Here is a 22,056-nt window from a genome sequence, read left to right on the forward strand (position 1 = left end):
TCCCAAATCCTGTGTGGAACAAAATAGGGACTATATTTTGAAATGTTATTAAGAAAGTACCTGCTATTTAGTGATGATCACTGAAAAATTTCCATCAAAAGTAATTGATATACCAGTTTTTCAATCTTTATTCACGAATCAGTATAGTATGGTGAGTCTGCATGTATGATAAAACAGATTATGACAAGTATCATATTTACAACGAAACTATTACTTTATATTACTGAATCATCTGATGTGCTACCCCCCGCAATCACATCATGGACACAACTCTACCCTTTGAATGGACCAATTTTATGATTTTCCTAGAAAGTTTTGAGTTGAGGATAGTTTCTCGCTGCTTCTTTCCAGGATCCAAGGCTTCAGACAAAATCCTTGGAAACAAGCAATTAGAACCTGATCTCTCCAGGATGGAGGAAATGAGTAAGAAAAAGGACATGTCACTTTTTAAAGGCCCACAATTGCTATGCTTTGCAGGATATGGGGGAGAGGGGTACACAGTGGAGGAGGAAAGAATCAGTCCCAACAATTATACCGAATGTTTCTGAACTGTCAATATCAATAATTAATTTCTAAAACACAAGTTCATAAACAGAAGCTATCCGGCTAGCTGTTGAATGAAATGCATAGGCAATAGTCAAAGAGATGCTGTGCTTCCAAAACCACATACATCTTATTTATCTCTAATTTTAAAATAATTCATTCCCTTATTGGGTATGCAAGTAAGCAATGGAGAAAGTGGTGCATCTGCAATACCTGAAATTAAAAGGAAAGAAAATGAGTCAGTTTAACAATGGCTGAGATTCGAGGGTGGATCATGGACCCCCATGAGGTGCAGAAGCAGAACATGCAAAATAGGGTATGAGGGGATAGCGGACCTGAGCCAGGAGAAAGCTCAGAGGTGATTAGCCAGTAAAAAGAGAGGATACATACTACCCGAATATAGTGTGTTGTTAATTCTTCCCGCTGTAAGATAAGCTGACTACTTACCAGCTGGTGCTAAGGCTTTCAATGCTTCCAGGAGATGTGGGCTGGAGAACTTTATTAGGCACCGGAGGGGCTCTTTTCTCTCCGCCAAGATGTCTCCATTGAAGTCACTTTTGAATTTCGTTTCAAGCTGTCAACAAATACATTTACAAATAATTACTAAATAAATCAGCTGGAATGGTAAACTATACTGAAATCAGGTTTGCATTTCATTAATTCTTGTCATCAAGAAATACAGGGATTAAGGGGGGGGTGCGAGACATTTAATTTGCTAACTGCAAATGTAGAGGGCAACCAGTGTGTCAAACAATATCACACACAAAACACCTTGGTGCCTGACACACAGGGACCTGGGAGGTGAGTTCAACCTTCTGGTGACCTTTACCTGGGCGTTTAGTTTGCATTCCCTTTAAAAAAAAAAAAAAAGATTTTATTCATTTATTTGAGAGAGTGCGCAAACATGAATGGGGGGAGGGGTAAAGGACGAGGGAGAAGCAGACTTCCCACTGAGCAGGGAGCCTGACGCACACCAGGTGCACGTAGGGCTTGATCACAGGACCCTGAGCCAAAGGCAGACACCTCACCGACTGAGCCACTCAGGCGCCCCCTAGTTTGCATTCCCTTTTTTTAAAATTAAATTAGCCAAATATAGTACACATTTAGTTTCAGATGTACTGTTCAACAATTTATCAGTTGCGCATAACACCCAGTGCTCATCACATCCTGTTTGCATTCTTAATGGCAAATTAGCACTATCTGTTGTAATTGGTCCTTTTGATGTAAAAATGTCATGTCTTTTGAGTCACTATCACAATTTCTTTTTACCTTATTATGGAAGATTTCAAAAGTACACAAAAGTAAGGAGCACAGTATAATGACTGCCCGTTTGCACATCCCCCAGCTGAAACCATTATCAATTCATGGTTAGTCTTGTTTCATCGATGACCCCAACTCCCTGTTCCTTGCTGACCATTGTCACTGCATCATTCTGAAGTAAATCCAAGACACCATACTATTCCATCTGTGAATATTTCAGTATGTATCTAAAAACGACCTAAGAAAGACTCTTTTTTAAAAAGTTCACCCCCATAACCTTACCACACCTAAAAAAATTAGTAACAATCTACCAATCCTTTAATACCATCAAATATCCAAGTACTGCTGCTTCAATAGGTACCTGAGTCTTAGATTCTAATTTCAATTTTTTTTAAACTTAAAGTGACTCTAAAATTAAGAGACAGTATGCTGAAATATTTAGAGGGTGAGTAATGTCTGCGACTGCCTCAAATGGTTCAGAATAAATCAACAAAAAGAAAGTAAATGTGGCAAAATGTTAACAATTGGTGAATTGAAGCAAAGGGGAGATGGGTGTTCATTGTAATATCCTTGCAAGTGTTCTGAAGGTTTGACATTTTTCAAAATAGAAAAGGTAGGGAAAATTAATTGAAGGTATGAAGCAATGTGTACCTCGACTTAAACATATTCTAAACTGTATATACAGGGAGATTTGTGGAGTCTTACTTATTCCCGATCAGTGGTTCTCTTTAGTGGGCAGAATCAGCCAGAGGGCTTGTAGGAACAGATGGTTGGGCCCCACCTCCAGAGTCCCTGATCCAGTAGGACCACGGTGGGGCATTTCTTACCCATTCTCAATTGATGCTGATATAGCGGGGCCAGAGACCACATTCGGGAACCAGCGTCTTAAGAGTATGGGCTGTTCAAAGGAACTGGGTTAAAACTGCCATGTAGGGAGCCCAAAATGAAAGATATTAATCAGCTTTTCCCACTAAAAAACAAATCAAAGGAAACAGGTGTTGGGTCTGAGTGATCAGATCAATGGCGGATTTAAAGCATCGCCCGTGGCTGCAGGGGGTGCTAAGCAGAAAGGATTTTACTAGAGGGGAGGAGGGTGTTAGGAGTATGAGCGCAAGTATTAGATTAGGGCAATCATGATATAAACCTTGAATTCTTCTAATGGGGGCAGTGGGCTTGCCCCCAAGCTGGCCTTCCTGATGGGCAGTGGCATGCTTCTGGAATGAGCTAGGTTTGCAGTATTAACGAGGCTACTGGTTTTTCTCCTGTGCTGCCAACTGGGCTATGTCATGACTTACTCATTCATTCACTCTTTTATTCAACGAGTATTTATGAGCACCGACTACATGTAAGTGTTGCTCCAGGTGTGGATGGGCTAGAAAGGTATAGCCTACAATTTTCTCCCCTCAAAAATACAGATTGAGGCCAGTTCCGCATAACTAAATTAATATGTAAGAGGAAATAAAAAGGCAAAGTCATAATTTCTAAGTCTCCTTTGCTAACAGAGGCACTTAATAAATATGATAAAGAAGTCTATTCTAACTCATAAATTCATCATACAAAATTAAAGTGACACTGACTACGCTTATGGTGGTGAGCACTGAGTGATGTATAGAATTGCTGTACGTCCAAAACTGCTGTAACATCGTGTGTCAACTCTATTCAATAATTAGAAAAGGAATTAAAAAAAGAAAAAAGTGATAAAGGAAAAGAAAGTTTCTTATAACTGTTTTCCACTTAAAGTTTCTGTTCTTTTATTTATTTTTTATTTTTTTAAATTTATTTATTTGACAGAGAGAGACACAGCGAGAGAGGGAACACAAACGGGGAGTGCGAGAGGGAGAAGCAGGCTTCCCGCCGAGCAGGGAGCCCGATGTGGGGCTCGATCCCAGGACCCTGGGATCACGACCTGAGCCGAAGGCAGACGCCCAACGACTGAGCCACCCAGGCGCCCCTAAAGTTTCTGTTCTTTTAAAAACGTCTGGATATCTTGTAATTCATGTTTATAGCAATGTCCCACCTTGTATTGTGCGAATTCTAGTCTTGGTTGAGGATAGTCTCCAAAAGCTTCTTGAGTCACTCTCTGGACTCTCTCTTTTTCTATTCTGTTTTCATGAATGATCCGCGAATCCACTATATATGGAAGATTTCAAAAGAAAACAGATTATTAGAAATATATTTCACCCATAAAGTATCTTCCTTTCATTCCTAACCTTTCAACTTGCTTGCGTCACTTAAAAATTATGTTTACTGCTTCTTCTCTTCATTGCAATAATTCCTTGTTATAGGAAAGTTGTAAAGTGCAGGCTGGTAAATAAAATAAAAATCCCCCATAATTCTACCAAGGCAGAGAAAGCACTGTTAACATTTTAATATATTTCTTTTCTTTTTTTTTTTTATCTACTTATTTGACAGAGAGAGACACAGTGAGAGAGGGAACACAAGCAGGGGAAGTGGGAGGGGGAGAAGCAGGCTTCCCGCTGAGCAGGGACACCGATGTGGGGCTCGATCCCAGGACCCTGGGATCATGACCTGAGCCGAAGGCAGCCACTTAAGGTGCCCCTGTCTTGCCTTTTTCTTAATGAATAGAAAGATCTGTGTTTTCTAAACTGGAATTATAAAATACACACAATTTTGTATTCTGCTTTCTTTACTTAATGTGAAATCAATGGCAGTTCTTATGCCATTGGAAAGTCATAAAAATGTTTGTTCATAATTGCTGTACCATTTCATTGGATTGCCAAATCACTGCCGAGAGATAGGAAAATGTTCATTTCTAGAAATCTAGATTGTACCCCACCACTCTTCTCAACTTTCTGGTCCACTATAGTAGTTTTTTACTCTCCTGGGTTTCCACGGAGACACTCCTGCTATCTGTGAGTAGCAACATAGTCACAACTCTGATTATGCAAGAAGCAGTTTATCCAGCACACACTCGGAGCCGGGGCTCCAGACTCGACACATTTGGATTTCATGCCTAGCTTTGGCGATTCCTCGCTGTGTAACCCTTCTGAAACCCAGCTGCCTGATGAATAGGGATTGTTCAGGGGACTACTACAAAGATGAAGGAAGTGACACTATAAGCATCTGAGTGTGGTGCTTGGCACACAGAAATGTTTGACTATTAGTTAATTTTTGTTTTTAAGTGTTACTACTTGATGTTCTAGCAAATTATAAAAGGAACCTTTGGTAGCTTAGTTTCCCTTAAAAAATTTTTTTTAGAAGATTTTATTTGAGAGAGAGTGAGAGAGCGAGCATGAGTGGGAGCAGGCAGAGGAAGAGGGAGAAGCAGGCTCCCCGCCGAGCAGAGAGCCCGATGTGGGGCTCGATCCCAGGACCCTGAGATCATGACCTCAGCCGAAGGCAGATGCTTAACTGACTGAGCCACCCACGTGCCCCTTAGTTTCTCTTTTCAAGAGAAAGTTAATTTTCAATTTTTCTGAAAGCAGTAGATAGTTCTGAATCCGGCTCCTAGTGATTAAATGTTTTACCGAGTGACAGAAATTTAAAAAGGAATGATGTGCTTCCAAATTTCGGTTTTATTTTAAAACACACATACTGTGTATATCCAGCTCCAGGGTTCTTTCCTGCAGAGGCATAGCGGTGTTGTGGGTTTCAAAGTTCTAAAAAAAAAAAAAAAGAAGGAAAGAAAGAAAAAAAGTGAATCTTCTCTTAATTTTAACATCTTGAAATATAAATAGTAAATGGTTTTAGTACATAACAGTGTATCAAATCTTATCTTTATTTATTTATTTTTTTCAACAAAAAGAGATTTGAGGCCATATCCAGGCTGAGTTAAGCATTTCCCCCAGAGCAGGAGACTGGCAGAGACTGCTGGGCCAGCAACATGTCTGTTTTGAATGAGGAGCTCTGTACTTTGTTAGCATAAAAATGGATCTGGATGAAGCATGGCTGGTGAGTGCAAAAGCTAAAGGAATCCCAGGCAGGATCTGCAATGTGATACTTCAGCTTTATAGCTATGTCTTCATCACTGTAAAATACTCGCTGACGCTCCTTTTGGAAAAATCACTTTCCTACTGAAGTGAGTCTCTCAATCAATCCTTTTTCCCTTTGCAGCCGATGTTTTTATAATTAAGTGTTTGACAGTGTGAATTATCCTAGGGATGCAGTTGTCATAGCAAGACAGGTGGAAGGTGGTGGGTAAGAGGGCCTCTAACTAACTAATCTAACTAACAACGTTAGATTTTTTTCCTTAAAGAGTGACTTGTAGGGAGCCATCACTTCTTTCTACTTAGAACAGATGAAAATACATTAAGTATAATGTATCTAAGGGCTCAAAGATATACACAGAGCATTAACAACCCACCTCAGGAGTCTGAACATATGAGCACACTGTTGCCATGCAGAGGAAAAAATAACCCTGAGTCTGTGAGTAAGGCCAGATCCCTTCTTATCATTAAAGGAAACAATGCATTCAAATAATTTTAACAAACAAACTGTGGGACTTAATAATAAAACAACGCTTTCTCCTTTCCTTCTAACTCCCGTATCACCTGCTTGACTAATGGGACAAAAATGAATTCTACTTCTCTCTTGCATAATAGAATAATTAGCTTCGAAAGACAGTGTCAAGTTACTCTAGAGCTAAAATAAATTCTAATTGGAATAGATGATTTGGAAACTGGGATCTGTAACATAAACTCTAATGACTGCTGAACAGTATAAAACAAATTGCAATTGTAACAAGAGGATAGTGAGGCACTGTGGTTTCCTTTCATGTTAACTAACTGAAAGCTTTCTCCACTTCAGTAATATCTGAAATGATCTCCTTCTGTTCGAGGTGGACTTTCCCACCTGCTCAGACACTTCTAAGTCAAGTGTGAAGGAGAAAACGGAGATGTAACTTGAAAGAGAGTCACTGATGGGCTCACCTGATTATACTGTTTAAAAACAATAGCCTTCAGCGAGTCCAGATACCGGCTTCTGAGGTCCATTTTCACAATCTTATGGTGATTGCTAGCAATTGTCAGTGCCTGGAAGTGAAAATTAGCAAGACTATTAGGATACCGTGTTTATCGCCCAATATTTATAATATCTATAATATTGGTTGAATTTTTGCATTAGGCACACATTACTTCTAGATGAAAAGACAATAACAGAGAGCTCCAAACCAATGCTGTGCCATGCTTCCACTTGTAGAACACTTTCTGCTCCTTATTTTAGGAAATCAAGAATTACATGTGGCATTTTATATAAAATGCTTATTGAGCAGTTTAACCCTAGGCAGACCTCTAAGATTAAGAGTAATAAAAATATAGCTTATAGTAATTGGTTCCCTACCTGACCCAGAAGGGGTATATTGCTCTTCAGCTGGCAGCAGGAAGTGAAGACGTAGGGAGTCTGGGAGTAATACACCACATAAACAGGTTTGTACTGGTTTGGCTTTCTATACTGTGTTCCCCAGGCAATTCGAATCCATACTGAATTCTCCTCAGCATCTCTGAAGCTGACCGTCACCTTAAAAAAAGAAAAAAAAAAGAGTTAAGTTTCCTAATTAAAATCTGTGGCACTAGGGCGCCTGGCTGGCTCAGTCCATGGAGCACGTTACTCTTGATCTTAGGGTCGGGAGTTCAAGCACCACACTGCGTGTAGAGAGTACTTAAAAAAAAAAAAAAAGTCACATTAAAAACAAATCTGTGGCACCAGCAAGCGCTCTTTAAGGGTGAAGGATGTCACTAACCTTGCACACGGGCTGAGATCCAGCAGTCTTTTCTACTTTTCATTACAGTGTTTGGGGGATCTTGGGGAAAAGATTTTGTGGTTGCTTTGGAACGACATTTATGCCTTGCAAATTCTTTTGAAAGGAAAACAAATTTTAAATCCTACAAGCAAGGTACCACAATTTTTCAACAATTTCTTGGGCTTGTCTCTAAAACACTGTTCCCTGACATGTAAGAATTTATGAAATAAGGCAGCCTAACAAATGACATACCTGTTAAATAATGAGGCATTTTCAGCATCGAGCATAGACCTAGTATGCACTATAAAGTTTAACAGTAAGATTTCTATGTAGTAATGGACTCAAATATATTAATCCTAATGCTCATATGCATTTAGCTCAGATGCTAACAATTACTCTAAAGTAAAATTATGTGGCAAGAATATAGAAAATTCTATTTCATTTCCATTTCATGGATAAAACACAGATCTTTCTCAACTTCTAAATGTAATTGCCAGTTGGTTTGGAATTTAATAGGCTGTTCCTAGATTCTTTTTTTTTTTTTTTTAAGATTTTATTTATTTATTTGACAGAGAGAGACACAGCGAGAGAGGGAACACAAGCAGGGGGAGTGGGAGAGGGAGAAGCAGGCTTCTAGTGGAGCAGGGATCCCGATGTGGGGCTCAATCCCAGGACCCTGGGATCATGACCTGAGCCGAGTGCAGACGCTTAACGACTGAGCCACCGAGGCGCCCCTGTTCCTAGATTCTTAGGTCCCCCTCGATTCAGCTTCCCCCGGGAGGTCAGATCCCGGACAGGAGGCATCCAAGACAGGTGTACTTGGCTTGCTCACATCTCTGTGCTTCCTCCCCCTTGTATCCTACTCCAGAAAAAGCAGGCTGTAATGTGGCTGCTGGCATTAGCAAAGAAGACCATTATTCCGACTCTGCCCACTCTTTATCTGGCTGCTTTCCCATATGCCCTCGGTGTATGAGACAAGGAACCCTCCCCGGTCTGGGGTGCAGACTGTGTGGAGTGTGTGGAGTCCGCGGAGCTGTCTGACCTTCCCAAGGGAGCAGCACAGCACTTGGCCCCAACAGGCGCTCAGTGGACCTTTGCTGGCTTGAATGGAAGAGGGCAGGGTCTGATTCTGAATAGCCTCTTTGTGTCACATTACAAAAGCAAAGCCTGTAAAATCGAGATTGAATGCAGGAGATGGAGGGCACATTTTTACCAGAGGGAGAAAATTGGTTGCAGTCAACATATTCAGGTAATCTCTCTAGCCCAGAATGAGGATAACTGAAGTAAAGCCTCATGGAGAAGCTTAAAGAGCTCTCTGTCCTCCCTATATTGGATGCAGAGTTGGGCACACATGTGTAAGTGTACCCATTCCTGAGAGAGGTGCTGTGTCACTTAACAACATTTTCGTAAGGGTCTATGATCCAAAAAAGGTTAAAGAAAAATCAATGGACTAAGAGAAAAGGATATTCACAGAGCCAGTATAATCTGGGCCTAGGTGGCTTTCAGATGTTCTGTCTCACTTTCTTCCAGTAAAGATGATATTCAGATACCTGAAGAGGTAGGGCCCAAATGCAGACCTGTACTATTTTCCCAAGAAACTTCCTTAATAGACATCATCCTTCAGTAGCCAGGAGAAAGCATTTTTCATTGAGGATAGCTCAGATAAATACTGTTCAAGCTTAACTGGGACACTAATCCAGCCAAGTGTCCTAAGTGGTTTGGCTAACCCGGGACTATCCTGCTAGCCAGGGTACTCTGGCCAGAAACTGGTTATAACTGGCCACAACCCACAAGCTACTGAACATATCACAAACAAGTTTAGCATGGGAATCAAATGAAGCTTACAACACATAGAATTGCTACATATTTAACTATATTCATATATTTAGTACAGACTATCATTATTATACTACATGATACATGGGTATAAAAAGGAGAGTAAATGTACTATCTTTTTACAATTGAAACATATTTTTCAGTTTGTTTTTTCTTTCATTGTGAGTTTTCGAAGAACATTGTATTTTGAATAGTTTTGCCTGGTTAAGATATACAGTTAATCTCTCTCTCTCTTGCATACAGAGACACACACACTCTCTCAAAGGCTCTGGATCGGATCCCCTGTAGCACAGGCCCCTCCCATCACTCCCCAGTTAGGCTCTCAGCTCCCTCTCATACCAGCTTCCCTACCCAATTGGTTCAGGGGCAGGAAGTTCTTAACCTGAAGCCCCTGGTTAGAATTCAGGGGTCTATGAACTAACTGAAATTGAGCATCTCCTTCAATTGTGAAGGTAGGCAACGAAACGGTAGACTGTTAGGACCTGTTACTTTGTTGTGTAGAAATCCCAAATATTTTCTTAACACGTTACAATTGTTGCACCTGCCTCAAAAATATCATTTACGCCCACCACTACTTTGAAACTAGTTGTTTTTAGACCTACTGTGAGATTATTTACTGTGTTACTAAAGAAGCACATGATGTAGCACAACTTAGTATTTTAATACCTTAATGATGGTATTTCAACATAGTTGGTTTTCCTTATAATTTTATGTATTTTATTATAGCATTTAAAAATAATCTTCTAAGAAGTGGCCCGTAAGTTTCACTAACAGCAAAAGGGGTCCTTGGCACAGAAAGGTTAAGACCCGTCCTATATCAGCAGGCAAGTCACTTTTTAGTCCAGGAGACTCTACGTGGCACCATCATCAGCCTTTGGGAAAGTGAGGTTATCCAGCTGCTAGTTATGAGGAAAGTGAAGTCGAGCTGGGAGTCCTTGGTCAATTGAGAAATGGGGTTAGCACATGTGGGCCAGCTCAGAGCAGGAGAGACAGAGAAGACATAGGGTGGTGGGCGTCTGCCGGCCTTTCAAGCAGGAAGATGTGACTGATGAAAAAAGCTCCTCTCTCCTCCCAGCTTTTCCCACTAGTCTGCCTGAAATTCATTCAGGAGGCAAAAGCTTCTGGAACACAGCGGTGATAAAAGAGGAAATCTCACAACTGAAATACGAGGCCACTGATGTAGGAGGATATGGGAGCATTTCACTCTTCTCCTAGAACGGTTGGGCGGGAGGCGTGGGGTTCAGACAACAGAAGTTCCCGGAGGAGAGAAGGGCAAGAGAGACTGTCAGGGGAAGAGGGCACTGAAAGGGAAAGACGCAGACAAGCTCTGAAGTGCAGCTGAGAACAGCTCTCCCTCGGCGTCTGGTGTGGGGTGAACAGGGAGGGAACATGGTTGTGAGCGTTTCTCAAGAGGAGTTAGCCAGTCATGTTCGGCTTCATAAAAAGGCTGCTTCCAGAAGGGTCCACACCATATATCCCCATTTATGGATAGGTGGCTCGGGATTCTGTGCCAGTGAGGCTCTTTGTTTAAAGAAAAGCAGGTGCACATGCCATACCCACAGTTCAGATGGGACTCTCCTTTAATCTCCAAAAAGTGTATAATTTCATGGTAAGAATATTTTTCAAATAATATAATAAAAGATAACAACTTAGGAACAGGAGCAAAGAGTGCTTATTCACAAAAGAGAAAAAAAACCCAAAACAACCCAAAAAGGAGACACATACCTTCTCTTGGCTCACAATTACCCTTGAACTGATTTATAGATTAAAGTGGACCCCCACTCAAAATGATGAAGATTTCATTTTGTTTTGTAAACCTGATAAAATGATTCTAAGATTCATCAGGAAGAATAGTAACTGGGGTAAAGAAGAGTAATTGGGAGTAGGGACAGCTTTGCCTTGCCTTAATGGTTATTAAAATATTTTACAAACTACAGCAATTAAAGGAATGAGGAGTTTGCAAAGAATGTGCCCAGTCCATTCATCCCCAGCATCTATTCAGCCCTTGCTCGTGTCAGAGGGGAGCAGGATGGTGGGTTTCTTCTCAGGGAGACTATGGGTCAGGAGGAAGACTGACAATTAAAGCAGGAAGTGGGAGGAGTATGGTGACTGGGGAACTGCCATGGTGTGGGGGGGTGGTCAGGGAGACTCTCGGAGGGAGCACTAGATAAGTGGAGGCAGAAGGACAGGGAGGAATGAGCTGTGCAAAGGCCAGGTGGCGGAGGATGTTCCAAGGAGAGGGAACAGCCTATGGCAAGTTCAAGAACTCAAAGACTGGTTCAGTTTGGCTGGAGTGTGGAGTAGAGGTGGTTAATGCCCGAGAGGCAGGCAGTGGATCCAGGAGTGCACGAGGAGAAACAGCTCAAGAGTAAAACACAGACTCTAAAAGCATGAACGAATCTGAAGAATCCAATGTTGATAAACCAGTAGAAAAAGCTAAACTAGTCAACAAATGGTGTTGGGCCGACTCATTTGCTTCCGAAAGGGAAGTGGTGAACGACTCTGTCTCTACCTCCCTCCTCTCTCCCGCTAAAGTAGGTTCCCGTAGCCGAAACTCACCAGGGGGAGGGCTGAGTGCAGAACTTTGGGGGACGCTCCAGCAAAGGGCAGAAGGAAAGGAAAGGAGTTAGCCATGCAGACAATGAAGACCAGTTTAGGATGGGCAGAAGACAACCAGGGGAAGACAGAGATTCAGGATCAAGAGGGTCGGACTGCTAATTCTCTGACAGCGTGACCTTCCTGAGCACGAGAAATGGATGTTGTGCGTCTGGCACATGGCAGAGGCTGAGCCGCGAGAGCCTGTGTAGATGTGAAGAGCACGAGCTCAAAGCCACCTGCCTGGGTTTTGACCCTGGCTCTGACGTTAACCACTGTGGGACCCACCTTGCCTCACCAGGAGGGTACAGTGAGTTAGTGACTGGCAAGGGCTTAGCCCAGGGCCTGGCACACACAGGTGTTTGCAATCGGCATTACTGGTGACAGAGAACCAGCTGTGGGATTTTGTGGTATCACTGGTGCCCCTGAACAGGGAGGTTCTCACACTTGACCGGGCATTAGCATCACCTGGAGGGTTGTGGCCTACCCCTACTGTGTCTGAGGGAGCCCAAGTATTTGCCTGTCTAATATGTTCCCAGCTGATGTTGATGCTGCTGGTCTGGGGATCACATGAGAACCACTGCTTTTCAAAAACTCAGTTTCAATATGGAGGTGAGAGCAGTAGCCTGAATGCAAGAGCCTTAAGCATGAAGCTGGCAAGGATGGATTACCCTTTCAAAGGGTCTTTTTCAAAAGCTTTTTGAGGGGGCCAATAAATACCACCCCTCCTTCCTGTCCTTCTGGACCAGCTGAGAAACAAGGGAAAAAGAGGTGGTAGGCAGAGGCCAACACATATTACTAAGAAACTGATGACTGGCTCATATCTGCAGGCAAGTGGCCCTCCAGATAAAAAATCCAGAGTCAGGCAGAGTTGCCCACATGGTCACTGGCAGAACGACTCTGGGTAGCCTCCCTTGCATGGGCAGAGCCGGCCCTGGAGGAACAGAGCAGGATAGGTGTCCCTGTGGGCACCACTGCTCTTATTCAGGCTAAGTCAGTGCTCCTGCCAGAGAAGGGTGAAGGGGATGGTGAAGGGGGGCCAGCACCATTGTGCCAATGGACATATCAGGAGCAAGAAAAGAATATTTCCCTCCAAGAGTGTTGTGGTAGAAAGGATAGAGCTTGAGGATGAGCATGGGGAGTGGATGTCCTTCCACTGAGACCTGAGCATGTTTATAAGCAGTAGAGAAGAGACTACGAGCGTGAAATAGAACAGAGAGCAGCAAAGCAGGGGCCTTACGAGGATGCAGGGAACAGATTCCAACCTGACACAGAAGGGGCGCTGTGAGAAAGGAGATGAGAGAATACACTCAGGTAGAAGTACGGCAGAAGTCACAGGGGGTGAGATGAGGAGACGGAAAGACCAGGTGGGGGAATTTGTGTAAGGAGAGGAAACACTAGTATTCTGAAGAGGACAACCAGAGAACGGTGACTGTGACAGGTTTTTGGGAATGTCTTGCTATGCAAGGAGGACTAAGGCAGACCAGGGTGGGAAGAGAATGAAGTAAGGGAGGTTGCTAAAAAAATGAATGTCAGAACCTACAATAAGATATTTGGTGGTGGGGTGCCTGGGGCTCATTCAGTTAAGCAGCTGACTCTTGATCTCAGCTCACATCATGTCTCAGGTTGTGAGATTGAGCCCCGCATTGGGCTCTGTGCTGGGTGTGGAGCCTGCTTAAGATTCCCTCTCTCCCTCTCCCTCTGCCCCTCCCCTCGTTCTCTCTCTCTCAAAAGGAAAACAAGAAAGATACTCGGTGGTACTTGTCAAAGCGGAATGGCAGCTAAAGACTCTAGGGGTGCTCTAGAACTGTGCTGACCAATCCTGGAGCCACCTGCCACCGGGGCTACTGCACTAAAATTCACTACAGTTACAGAAGATTAACATTCTAGTTCCTCAGTTACACTGGGCACATTTCAAGTGCTCTGTAGCCACGTGCGGCTGGTTACTAGCTAGTGTACCAGACAGCGTGGATCTAGAACATTTCCATCACTGAGGAGAGTTCTACTGCCTGGCACTCCTCTTGAGAAAGAAGCATTTGGCTCTGAATTGACAGGTGAGGGGAGAGTAAAGTTTTCATAATTAAGTAGGATTTGACTTTGATCTGGCCTAGAATAGTATGGAATATTACTAATTAAAATTCATACAAATAAAAAAAACCTGCACAGATGCCTTGAAATTGAATTTCATGGAAATTCAGATAAATTTTGTTCTTACATTTTTTAATGCTCTCCGAAGAATTTTCACAAATGAACTTTTGAATTGTTCCATATCAAAAGGGTCAATGTCTTCACCTGTCAAAGTGAAAAGAAAAAGGCAAATCAAGGGAGTATAATGTTCAAGAAATACATCTGCAAAGACTCTGAAGGTAAGCATTTTGTGTAATTTCAAAGAGCTACAACAATCAAATCACACCAATCAGTACCTGAGACACAGAGCAGGACCAAGTATATTTCTCGTTTTTCCCACAAAAGAGTAATTTTGAAATTACTCATTTGAAAGAAGAGACGTTTAAGAGGAACATATTGCTATTCATTTCAAAATTTCCAAAATATCAAATATAAATGTTCAATTTAAAATGGAGAACACTGGGGTACCTGGCTGGCTCAGTGGGAAAAGCATGTGACTCTTCATCTCGGGGTTGTGAGTCTGAGCTCCATGGTGGGTATAGAGATTACTAAAAAAATTTTTTTAAAAATGGAAAACATTACCTGGTTCTTTACTCATCTGAAAAACATCCCAAACTTTCTGGTGCCGATGAAATTGAGTATCTGAGAGAGGGAGGAAGAGCTTATTACTATTATATCCTAGAACTCCCAAGTAATGTGCTTATAAATACATATTTTAAATATGTATTTAATGTAATATGACACCAGAGAAAATAACAGTAATTTACAAATTAGGTCATACACATTTTTATTCAAAATGTAACTTTTATATGGATTAAATTTTCTCCAGACAACTAAATCATGAAGAATTAGTGATATAGTAGAGATCTGGCATTTACTCATACTTCGATCACTTCTTCTCTTTCCATGTGAGTCTACTCCGCAGAACGTGGCACTCGCCCAGCAGACGGGGATGCCGTGCTCCTCATGACTGGCCTTGGCACTGGCTGTTCCCTTTGTCGGGAGCCCTCTTCTAGCTGGTGGTGCACCTCATTCTGGTCTCTACTGAGAGGCCACCTATGCTGAGTGGCCTATCCCGATCCCCTGACCAAACTCACCCGCCCTCCGCCCTGCTTTGCTTTCCTTTGTTGCACTTACCACCACCCTGAAGCCATGTGCGTTCCTCCCACTCACTCCACCATGACCAAGCCAGGAGCAAGTCAGGTCTGCTTTAATCCTTGTATTTCCTGGCCTCACTCACTTCTCTCCATCCCCTCCCCCTACCATCTCATCCAGGCTACATTCCTCTCTGGCTTGGATGCTCCAACAGGCTCCTGTAGGTCTCTCCCATCCTCCCTGGTCTCTGTCTCTGCACTGTGAGCTTTGAAAAAACAAGAACCTGATTCTTTCTTGCTCATAATCTTCAGAAGGCTTTGCATTATTCTTAGAATAAAGACCGAAATCCTTCGAGTGGCCTCTAAGTCTCTGTATCATCTGCCTACCTATGTCTCATTTGGTTTGACCCCTCCTGCATCACTGAGCTCCCATTTCCCGCCTTCTCTCCACTCCTCTATTAACCCTCCTGCTCCAAGACTTCCAGCGCTGTGCCCTTTGCCCTCCCGCTCCTTAACCTCCCTTCTCCCCTATGCCTAGTTAATGTCACTCATCCTTTGGCTCTCCGCTCATGTCCTCAGGAAGTCTTCCCTAAACCCTCAGTGTGGCAGATCCCACTCTGCTCTCACAGACCCCCTCTATGTTCTCCTTCATGGCACCTGCTACAGTCCACAAGAAGGCATTTGTGTGATAAGTAACCTGTCTCCTCCATAAGACGGTGACCTCTTAAGAGAGAATGAATCAACCTGTTTGAGCCACCAGCACCTAGCATACAGCCTGCCACACAGTAGTACTCAATGAACATTTGAACAAACGCATGAGAAATGGGAATTATGTGGATCCACCTTTTATGGTCTAGATATAATCCAGTCACTGAAAATTAGACAGACTTAACCAGAGGCAGATGCGTAAATGAATTCAGCTATTTCGTAGTTGGAGTAGAATATAAAGCTGATTTTTATTATGTACCAGGTCATTGAAAGCAGTTAATATAAATTGATAATAATTAATTAGTAAATACCAGGCTTTGTGCTAAGAACTTGACAAGGACCCTTATTTCATCCTCATCATAACCTTATGTGATATCATCATTATGATACGGGTTTGTCAAATGATAATACTGAGGCACAGAGAGGTCAACGGCCTCCCCCCAGGACTCACAGGGAGACAATGATAGAGCCATGAACTGAACCTAAGAAATCTAGCCTTGGGGCCTGTGTTCTTAGACCCTAGACTCTGTTGCCTCCTGAGGAGGAGAGTAGACGTCATAAAAAAAAAAAATACAGAGAAGAAAACTAGGACACAAAGGGAAAGCCCCAAGAAAGGGAAGGGGAGGGGAGATAACAAGCTACAGTGTAATAAGAACAAATTCTTGAAAATGTATTTTCAAATTCTGTTAATAACAAAACAAAGCCTAACAAATACCTACTATGTGCTTCTGGTAGCCAATGACCATGCTAAGAGCTTTCCAAGCATTATCTTATTTAACCCTCCAAGCCACCCAATGAAGTAGGTACTACTGGTTTCTCTGTTTTACTTAGGAGGAATCTAGGCTTAGCAAGGTGATGGGACTCGGCCAAGGACACGGGACTGGTAAGTGACAGAGGAGGGACTGAAACTAGGTCTGCCAGACTGAAGAAATCTGAGCCCTTACGTACAAAATGGCCTCTCTGATGAAACAGGACTGGGGTCTTTAGGGGCGCCTGGGTGGCTCAGTTGGTTAAGCGTCTGCCTTCAGTTCAGCTCATGATCCCAGGGTCCCAGGATCAAGTCCCACGTCAGGCTCCCTGCTCAGTGGGGAGTCTGCTTCTCCCTCTCCCTCTGCTCCTTCCTCTCTTCCTCCCCCTGCTCGTGCTCTCTCGCTCACTCACTCTCAAATAAATAAATAAAATCGTAAAAAAAAAAAAAAGCGGGACTGGGAAGTGTAAATACAAAGCACCGACACTCACAAATGATGTCTAAAAGGGCTGCGTCATGGACACTTGCACGCTTCTCCTGAAAGAGAAGATCACATATTTAGTGAACGTGGAACAGTTTGGTTCTGCTCCATTTATAGCACATTTTAGGGTTGCTTAGAGCAACTGTGTCCAGTCTATGTTCTCCTGCCAAGTGTCTTGGTTCAGGTACTCCCCACCCTCCTCCCACAGTCTATTCCTCATTCATCTCTTTCAGACTCCTTGTTCTGTTCTTAAATCAGCTGTATCCTTCTAAACTTCTTCTATATCAGGATCTCCCAACTGGGCATGACTGACATATATTCGGATAATTCTGTGTGTGGAGGGCTGTCCTAGGATGTTAAGGAACATTCTGGCCTCTACCCACTACAAGACAGTAGCATTCCCACAGGTCTGACCACAAGAAACATCTCCAGACATTTCTAGGCAAAACCGTCCTAGTTGAGAACCACTGTCCTACAACATACATTTTCATGTATGCATATTACATAGTGTTTCTCAATGTTGTATATAAAGATCTAGTTTATCCTTTTTAACAGATGAAGAATACATAGCCCACATTCCTTCATGGCTTAGCAGCTGCCTTAAATCTCTTTTGGACTCAAAAAAGGCAGAAAGAAAAAAACCAAAGGGGTAGTATGATGCTTAAGTTTCATCATTTGGAACACTGTTACCTCACAGAGCAGAACCAAGTCGTGAACAAGAGGTTCCTTTCTCTGCCGGAAGTTTACAGTCTGCAGTTGCTTTTCAGACAAAAAATCCCAGGCTTTGAGGACTGTCATCATTTCAGTCATTGGGATTTTCAAGATGGTCCTCTTGATAAACTCAGCAAGAGTTTCATCCATCTCTTTGGCACTTTAATAAAAACAAAAACAGTACAACAAAGTATTAACCAAATACAAAAGTTTAACTTAACTCAATTTTTCAGCATATTTTTAGCCAGGATTTTGATTTGTAGGTCAAACACCCAAATGTTTACCTTTTTTCAGGCACTCTGCAAAGAGTGTTTCAACAGGAGGATTTAATTATTTTCTCTTTAAGCTGTATACTTATTTTTATTTAAAAAAATGTTTTTTAAAGATTTTATTTATTTGACAGAGAGCGAGCACAAGCAGGCGGAGTGGCAGGCAGAGGGAGAAGCAGGCTCCCCGCTGAGCAGAGAGCCAGACATGGAACTCGATCCCAGGACCCTGGGATCATGACCTGAGCCGAAGGCAGACGCTTAACTGACTAAGCCAACCAGGCGCCCCTAAGCTGTATATTTAAATATGCTTTGGAGGTTTTAAAAATTAGTGGTCTCTCTCCTTGACTGGCTAGAGTATTTTGATCTCTTGATGGTAATGATAAGTAAATCATTCATTCATGGACTGATTCATGTAAAAAATCCGAGCACCTGTGTGTGCCAGGCACTTCTGTGGGCAATGGGGATAGTTACATCTTTAACCATAAAGACAAAAGTCCCTGGTGGTATGGAGCATCCATTCTAGTGGGGAGAGAGAGGCAACAGGAAAATCATAAAATGTGTTAAAAGTGGGAAATGCTGCAGAGGGAATGGAACAGGGCTAGGAAACTAACAGTAGTTAAAATGGAGCAGGCTGGGGATGATGTGGGGGTGGAGTGAGCAGGCCTCATAGGGAAGGAGACATTTGAGCCAACACTTGGAGGACAGAGTGAGCCATGAGGCTAGCTGGTGGAAGAACTTGCTAGGCAGAGGGAATAGCAAGTGCAAAAGCCCTGGGGCTTTCAAGGAACAGGGTGAAGGATGCCTCAAGTGAGGCCAGAGTGGAGAGAGAGTGAGAAGGCACAGAGGAGGGAATAAGGTCAGAGAACATGGAGGCCCAGGGGGTCACTGCAAGGATTATGGCTTCTACTCTGACAGAAACTGGCCACTGGAAGGTTTTGAGAAGAGGTGGATCAGTCTGGCTGCTGCCCTGGGGGCAGGGGCAGAAGCAGGAGGCCAGCCAGAAGGCTGCTGCAAGGCAGGTAAGAGATAAGGGTGGACCGAGGTAGAGGTGGTGGGAAGAGGTCAGATGCTGGATATGCTCTTAAGAATGAGCCCACAGGATTTCTGATGGACTAGATGTGGGGTACGAGAGAAAGAGGAATCAGAGGAGATACCAATGTTTGTACCGGGCAGCTGGAAGAACGGAGTTGCTATTATCTGAGTTGGGGGAGACTAGAGCTGTGGGCAGAAGAAAGCTCAAGAATTCTATTTTGAATATGTACATTTTAAGGTTAATTGTTGGACTTCAAGAGGAGATACTGAATAAACAGCGGGATGTATTAGTCTAGAGGACACAGTAAGAGATAGAGGTGAAGAGAATTGCAGTCTCTTTCTCCTTTAAGGTGTCACCAATTAAAAGACCGCTGCTACCTCACTCTTCCTGCCTGGTGCCTGAAGAGGAGATTCTTCAACTGTCCAAAAGGTCTTGAGCCCCAAATCTGGTATGGCTCCCTCAGCAACTAACGAAGGCAATGATCTTCAGGAGCATGGCTTAGTGGCTGTCTCACAGCTGTGGCAATGGGAAGGGGGTTTCTGAGCCCTTTTATTACTTTTCTCAGGGGGGGAGCTGTGGGCTGAGGATGACAGTTGATCTCATTTGGGGACCCTGATAGGCATCTTCCCCCGGCCCCTTTTAAAATATGGCACATAAAAAGCAAGTAAGTGTGTTTTCTAAACAAAGATTAAGCAGGATAGCTGCAGAATTTCAATTTAAATTCTCTGCCTATCTTGCAAGAAGAGCATACAGACATTGCTGTCCATGTTTAAGAAAAGAGGCGGAAGTCAGTCTGTCAATCTCATCTGCTTACACCACGCCTATGAGATTTGCAAGGACAAAGAGAGAAGTACCCCTCTACAAGAATACAGGCTGTGACTTATTTTTACCATTTGAGTGTTTGTTGAACACTGCATATAATCTATTACCATTGCCCACTTCCAAAAAAGATACTGATAGTCAACAAGATTTTAAGAAGGTACTGAAAACAGGGGCGCCTGGGTGGCTCAGTCATTAAGCGTCTGCCTTCGGCTCAGGTCATGATCCCGGGGTCCTGGGATCGAGCCCCGCATCGGGCTCCCTGCTCCGCGGGAAGGCTGCTTCTCCCTCTCCCACTCCCCCTGCTGGTGTTCCCTCTCTCGCTGTGTGTCTCTCTCTGTCAAATAAATAAAATCTTTAAAAAAAAAAAAAAAGGTACTGAAAACAGCAGTTAGAACAAAATAAAGCAAACTATTAGGAGTTGTGTAGAAGAAAAACAACTGAATTAGGAACATGAGAACAGAATCAACATCATGAAAATTGAGCCTGATTTATTTTCTTATCCAGATACAGGACCAACCTCCCTTAATGTCAAAACTAAAATCCTTACCATGGTCTACAAGGCCCTGTGTTTGCTTCTTGCCTCCCTCCCCATCACCTACCGCTCTCTCCCTGGCTTTCTGAGCTCCAGCTACATTGGCCTTGAGTTCCTCTAGTACAGAAGGATCCTTCCAGAGAAGGGCCTTGTACCTGCAGTTACCCCCGGCCTAGAAGGTTCTTCTTGCACATATTCACATGTGTGGCTCTTGTAATTGAGGTCTTAGCTTAGATGGCTTCTGGTCGGAGAGACTTATTCTGACCACCCATTCTAAAGGTATCTCCCCATCTTCCATTGCTTATTGTCTTTATAGAACTAAAATTATCTTGCTTATTGATTACTGTATTGCTTTACAATATTGAGCCACTAGGGTAAGAACTATGTTTGCTTTATTCATGGCTACATTTAAGGAAATGATTAATACATGCGGAATGAAGTATTAGATACTCTCTGTAAGCAGTGTGCCTGGGGAGATAAGCAGCCTGGGGAGAATTAGGGTCCAACAGTGATATATCAAACCAACGTCTCCCATCGAAAACACTGGATTTCGGGGTAACCTTGTAAAAATGCAGATTCCCTGGCCCCATCGATTTGAACTGGGGGATGGGTGGGCACCGAGCAGGGCGTTAGAGCTTGACTTTTTTTTTTTTTTTTTTTTTGAGAGCCTGCATTTTTAGAATGCCTCAGAAGATTCTTCATTCTGGGTAAAGTTCGCAAAATGTCTTTCTACAGACTTGTGGTAGAAAGAGCACTCAATCTCACCAATAAGGTTGGTAAACCCTGCGTAAACTCTTCTGATTCCCCGTGACTATCTAATTTCTTTTTACTTCTGGCTCTTAGTAGCACAGGGCTTGGCATGTATCATGTGCTCAAGAATGAACACATGACAAAAAAGAACCCTTTTAGGTAACTTTTCTGTAGATCTCCTCCTCTTATATTGAGGAGTTGCCACTGGAGCATAAGGAAAAACCCGAGAGGCGCATGGACGGAAAAAAAAACGGAAGCCAAGCCTGACTTAAAAAAAAAGAAAAAAAAAAATCAAAACACCCAACTCCCCACAGAGCCTCAACCTAAGCCCGGGCCGGTACGGTAGCCCGTCACAGAACTGGCGGCGGCTCCGGAGCTGACGTACGTCCGGGTAAGGCCCCGCCCCACTGTGGGCGGATGTGATGTCACGCCCAAAGCGTCGCTGCCCTCTCTCATCCCAGCCCCAACCGTAGTCCCCCACCTGTGACCCGAGGCCAAGCGCCAAGCCCGTACCTTGGGACGTGTGGCAGTCGCGGAAAAGTCGCCCCACAGGCCTGGGATGTGGCTTTCTCAAGGCTCCCGCCACATTCAAGGGCCCGATCCCACGCCGCGCGCGAGTCTCTTACAGTCCGTCATCGCCAGCAATGTCTCTTCTCAGCAGCTCTTCCCGCCCGCCGCGCCTTCAAAGCCACCAATTGCAGTTCCCGCCGTCCTCCGGCCCCGCCCCCCCCGAGCTCTCTCTTTGGACTGTACCCTGGGCACAGGGGGCCGCGTGGGGGAGTGGCAGAAGTGAAACTCGCCGAGTCCCCGCATCACTCTTGTTAGCGGAGAACATTAGTTAAATGCAGT

The 22,056-nt window shown here is 43.5% G+C and overlaps 1 protein-coding gene across 1 annotated transcript; it reads right to left on the bottom strand.

Moving 5' to 3' along the window:
• Positions 1 to 121: 121 nt before the first annotated feature.
• CENPN (centromere protein N) lies at positions 122 to 21,869 on the bottom strand. Its single transcript, XM_032389894.1, has 11 exons — positions 21,721 to 21,869; positions 17,781 to 17,961; positions 17,101 to 17,146; positions 14,642 to 14,701; positions 14,148 to 14,224; positions 7,102 to 7,278; positions 6,693 to 6,794; positions 5,360 to 5,423; positions 3,821 to 3,933; positions 991 to 1,117; positions 122 to 756 (listed from the first exon to the last, which is right to left on the bottom strand). The coding sequence occupies exons 2-11, from the start codon at positions 17,949 to 17,951 to the stop codon at positions 674 to 676; spliced, it is 1,020 nt and encodes a 339-aa protein (XP_032245785.1). The 5' UTR covers positions 17,952 to 17,961; positions 21,721 to 21,869; the 3' UTR covers positions 122 to 673.
• Positions 21,870 to 22,056: the final 187 nt, after the last annotated feature.

The sequence above is a fragment of the Phoca vitulina genome, unplaced genomic scaffold (assembly GCF_004348235.1).
Source record: "Phoca vitulina isolate PV1807 unplaced genomic scaffold, GSC_HSeal_1.0 scaffold56, whole genome shotgun sequence".
Lineage (NCBI taxonomy): Eukaryota > Metazoa > Chordata > Mammalia > Carnivora > Phocidae > Phoca > Phoca vitulina.

Excerpts from the sequence above, each read along its gene's own strand:
- CENPN (XM_032389894.1), bottom strand. The coding sequence starts at position 17,951 with ATGGATGAAACTCTTGCTGAGTTTATCAAGAGGACCATCTTGAAAATC. Across the intron at positions 14,702-17,100 it reads AGCCCTTTTAGACATCATTT|ATACTCAATTTCATCGGCAC; the intron begins GTGAGTGTCGGT and ends TCCCTCTCTCAG. Across the intron at positions 757-990 it reads GAAAGCCTTAGCACCAGCTG|GTATTGCAGATGCACCACTT; the intron begins GTAAGTAGTCAG and ends TTTTAATTTCAG.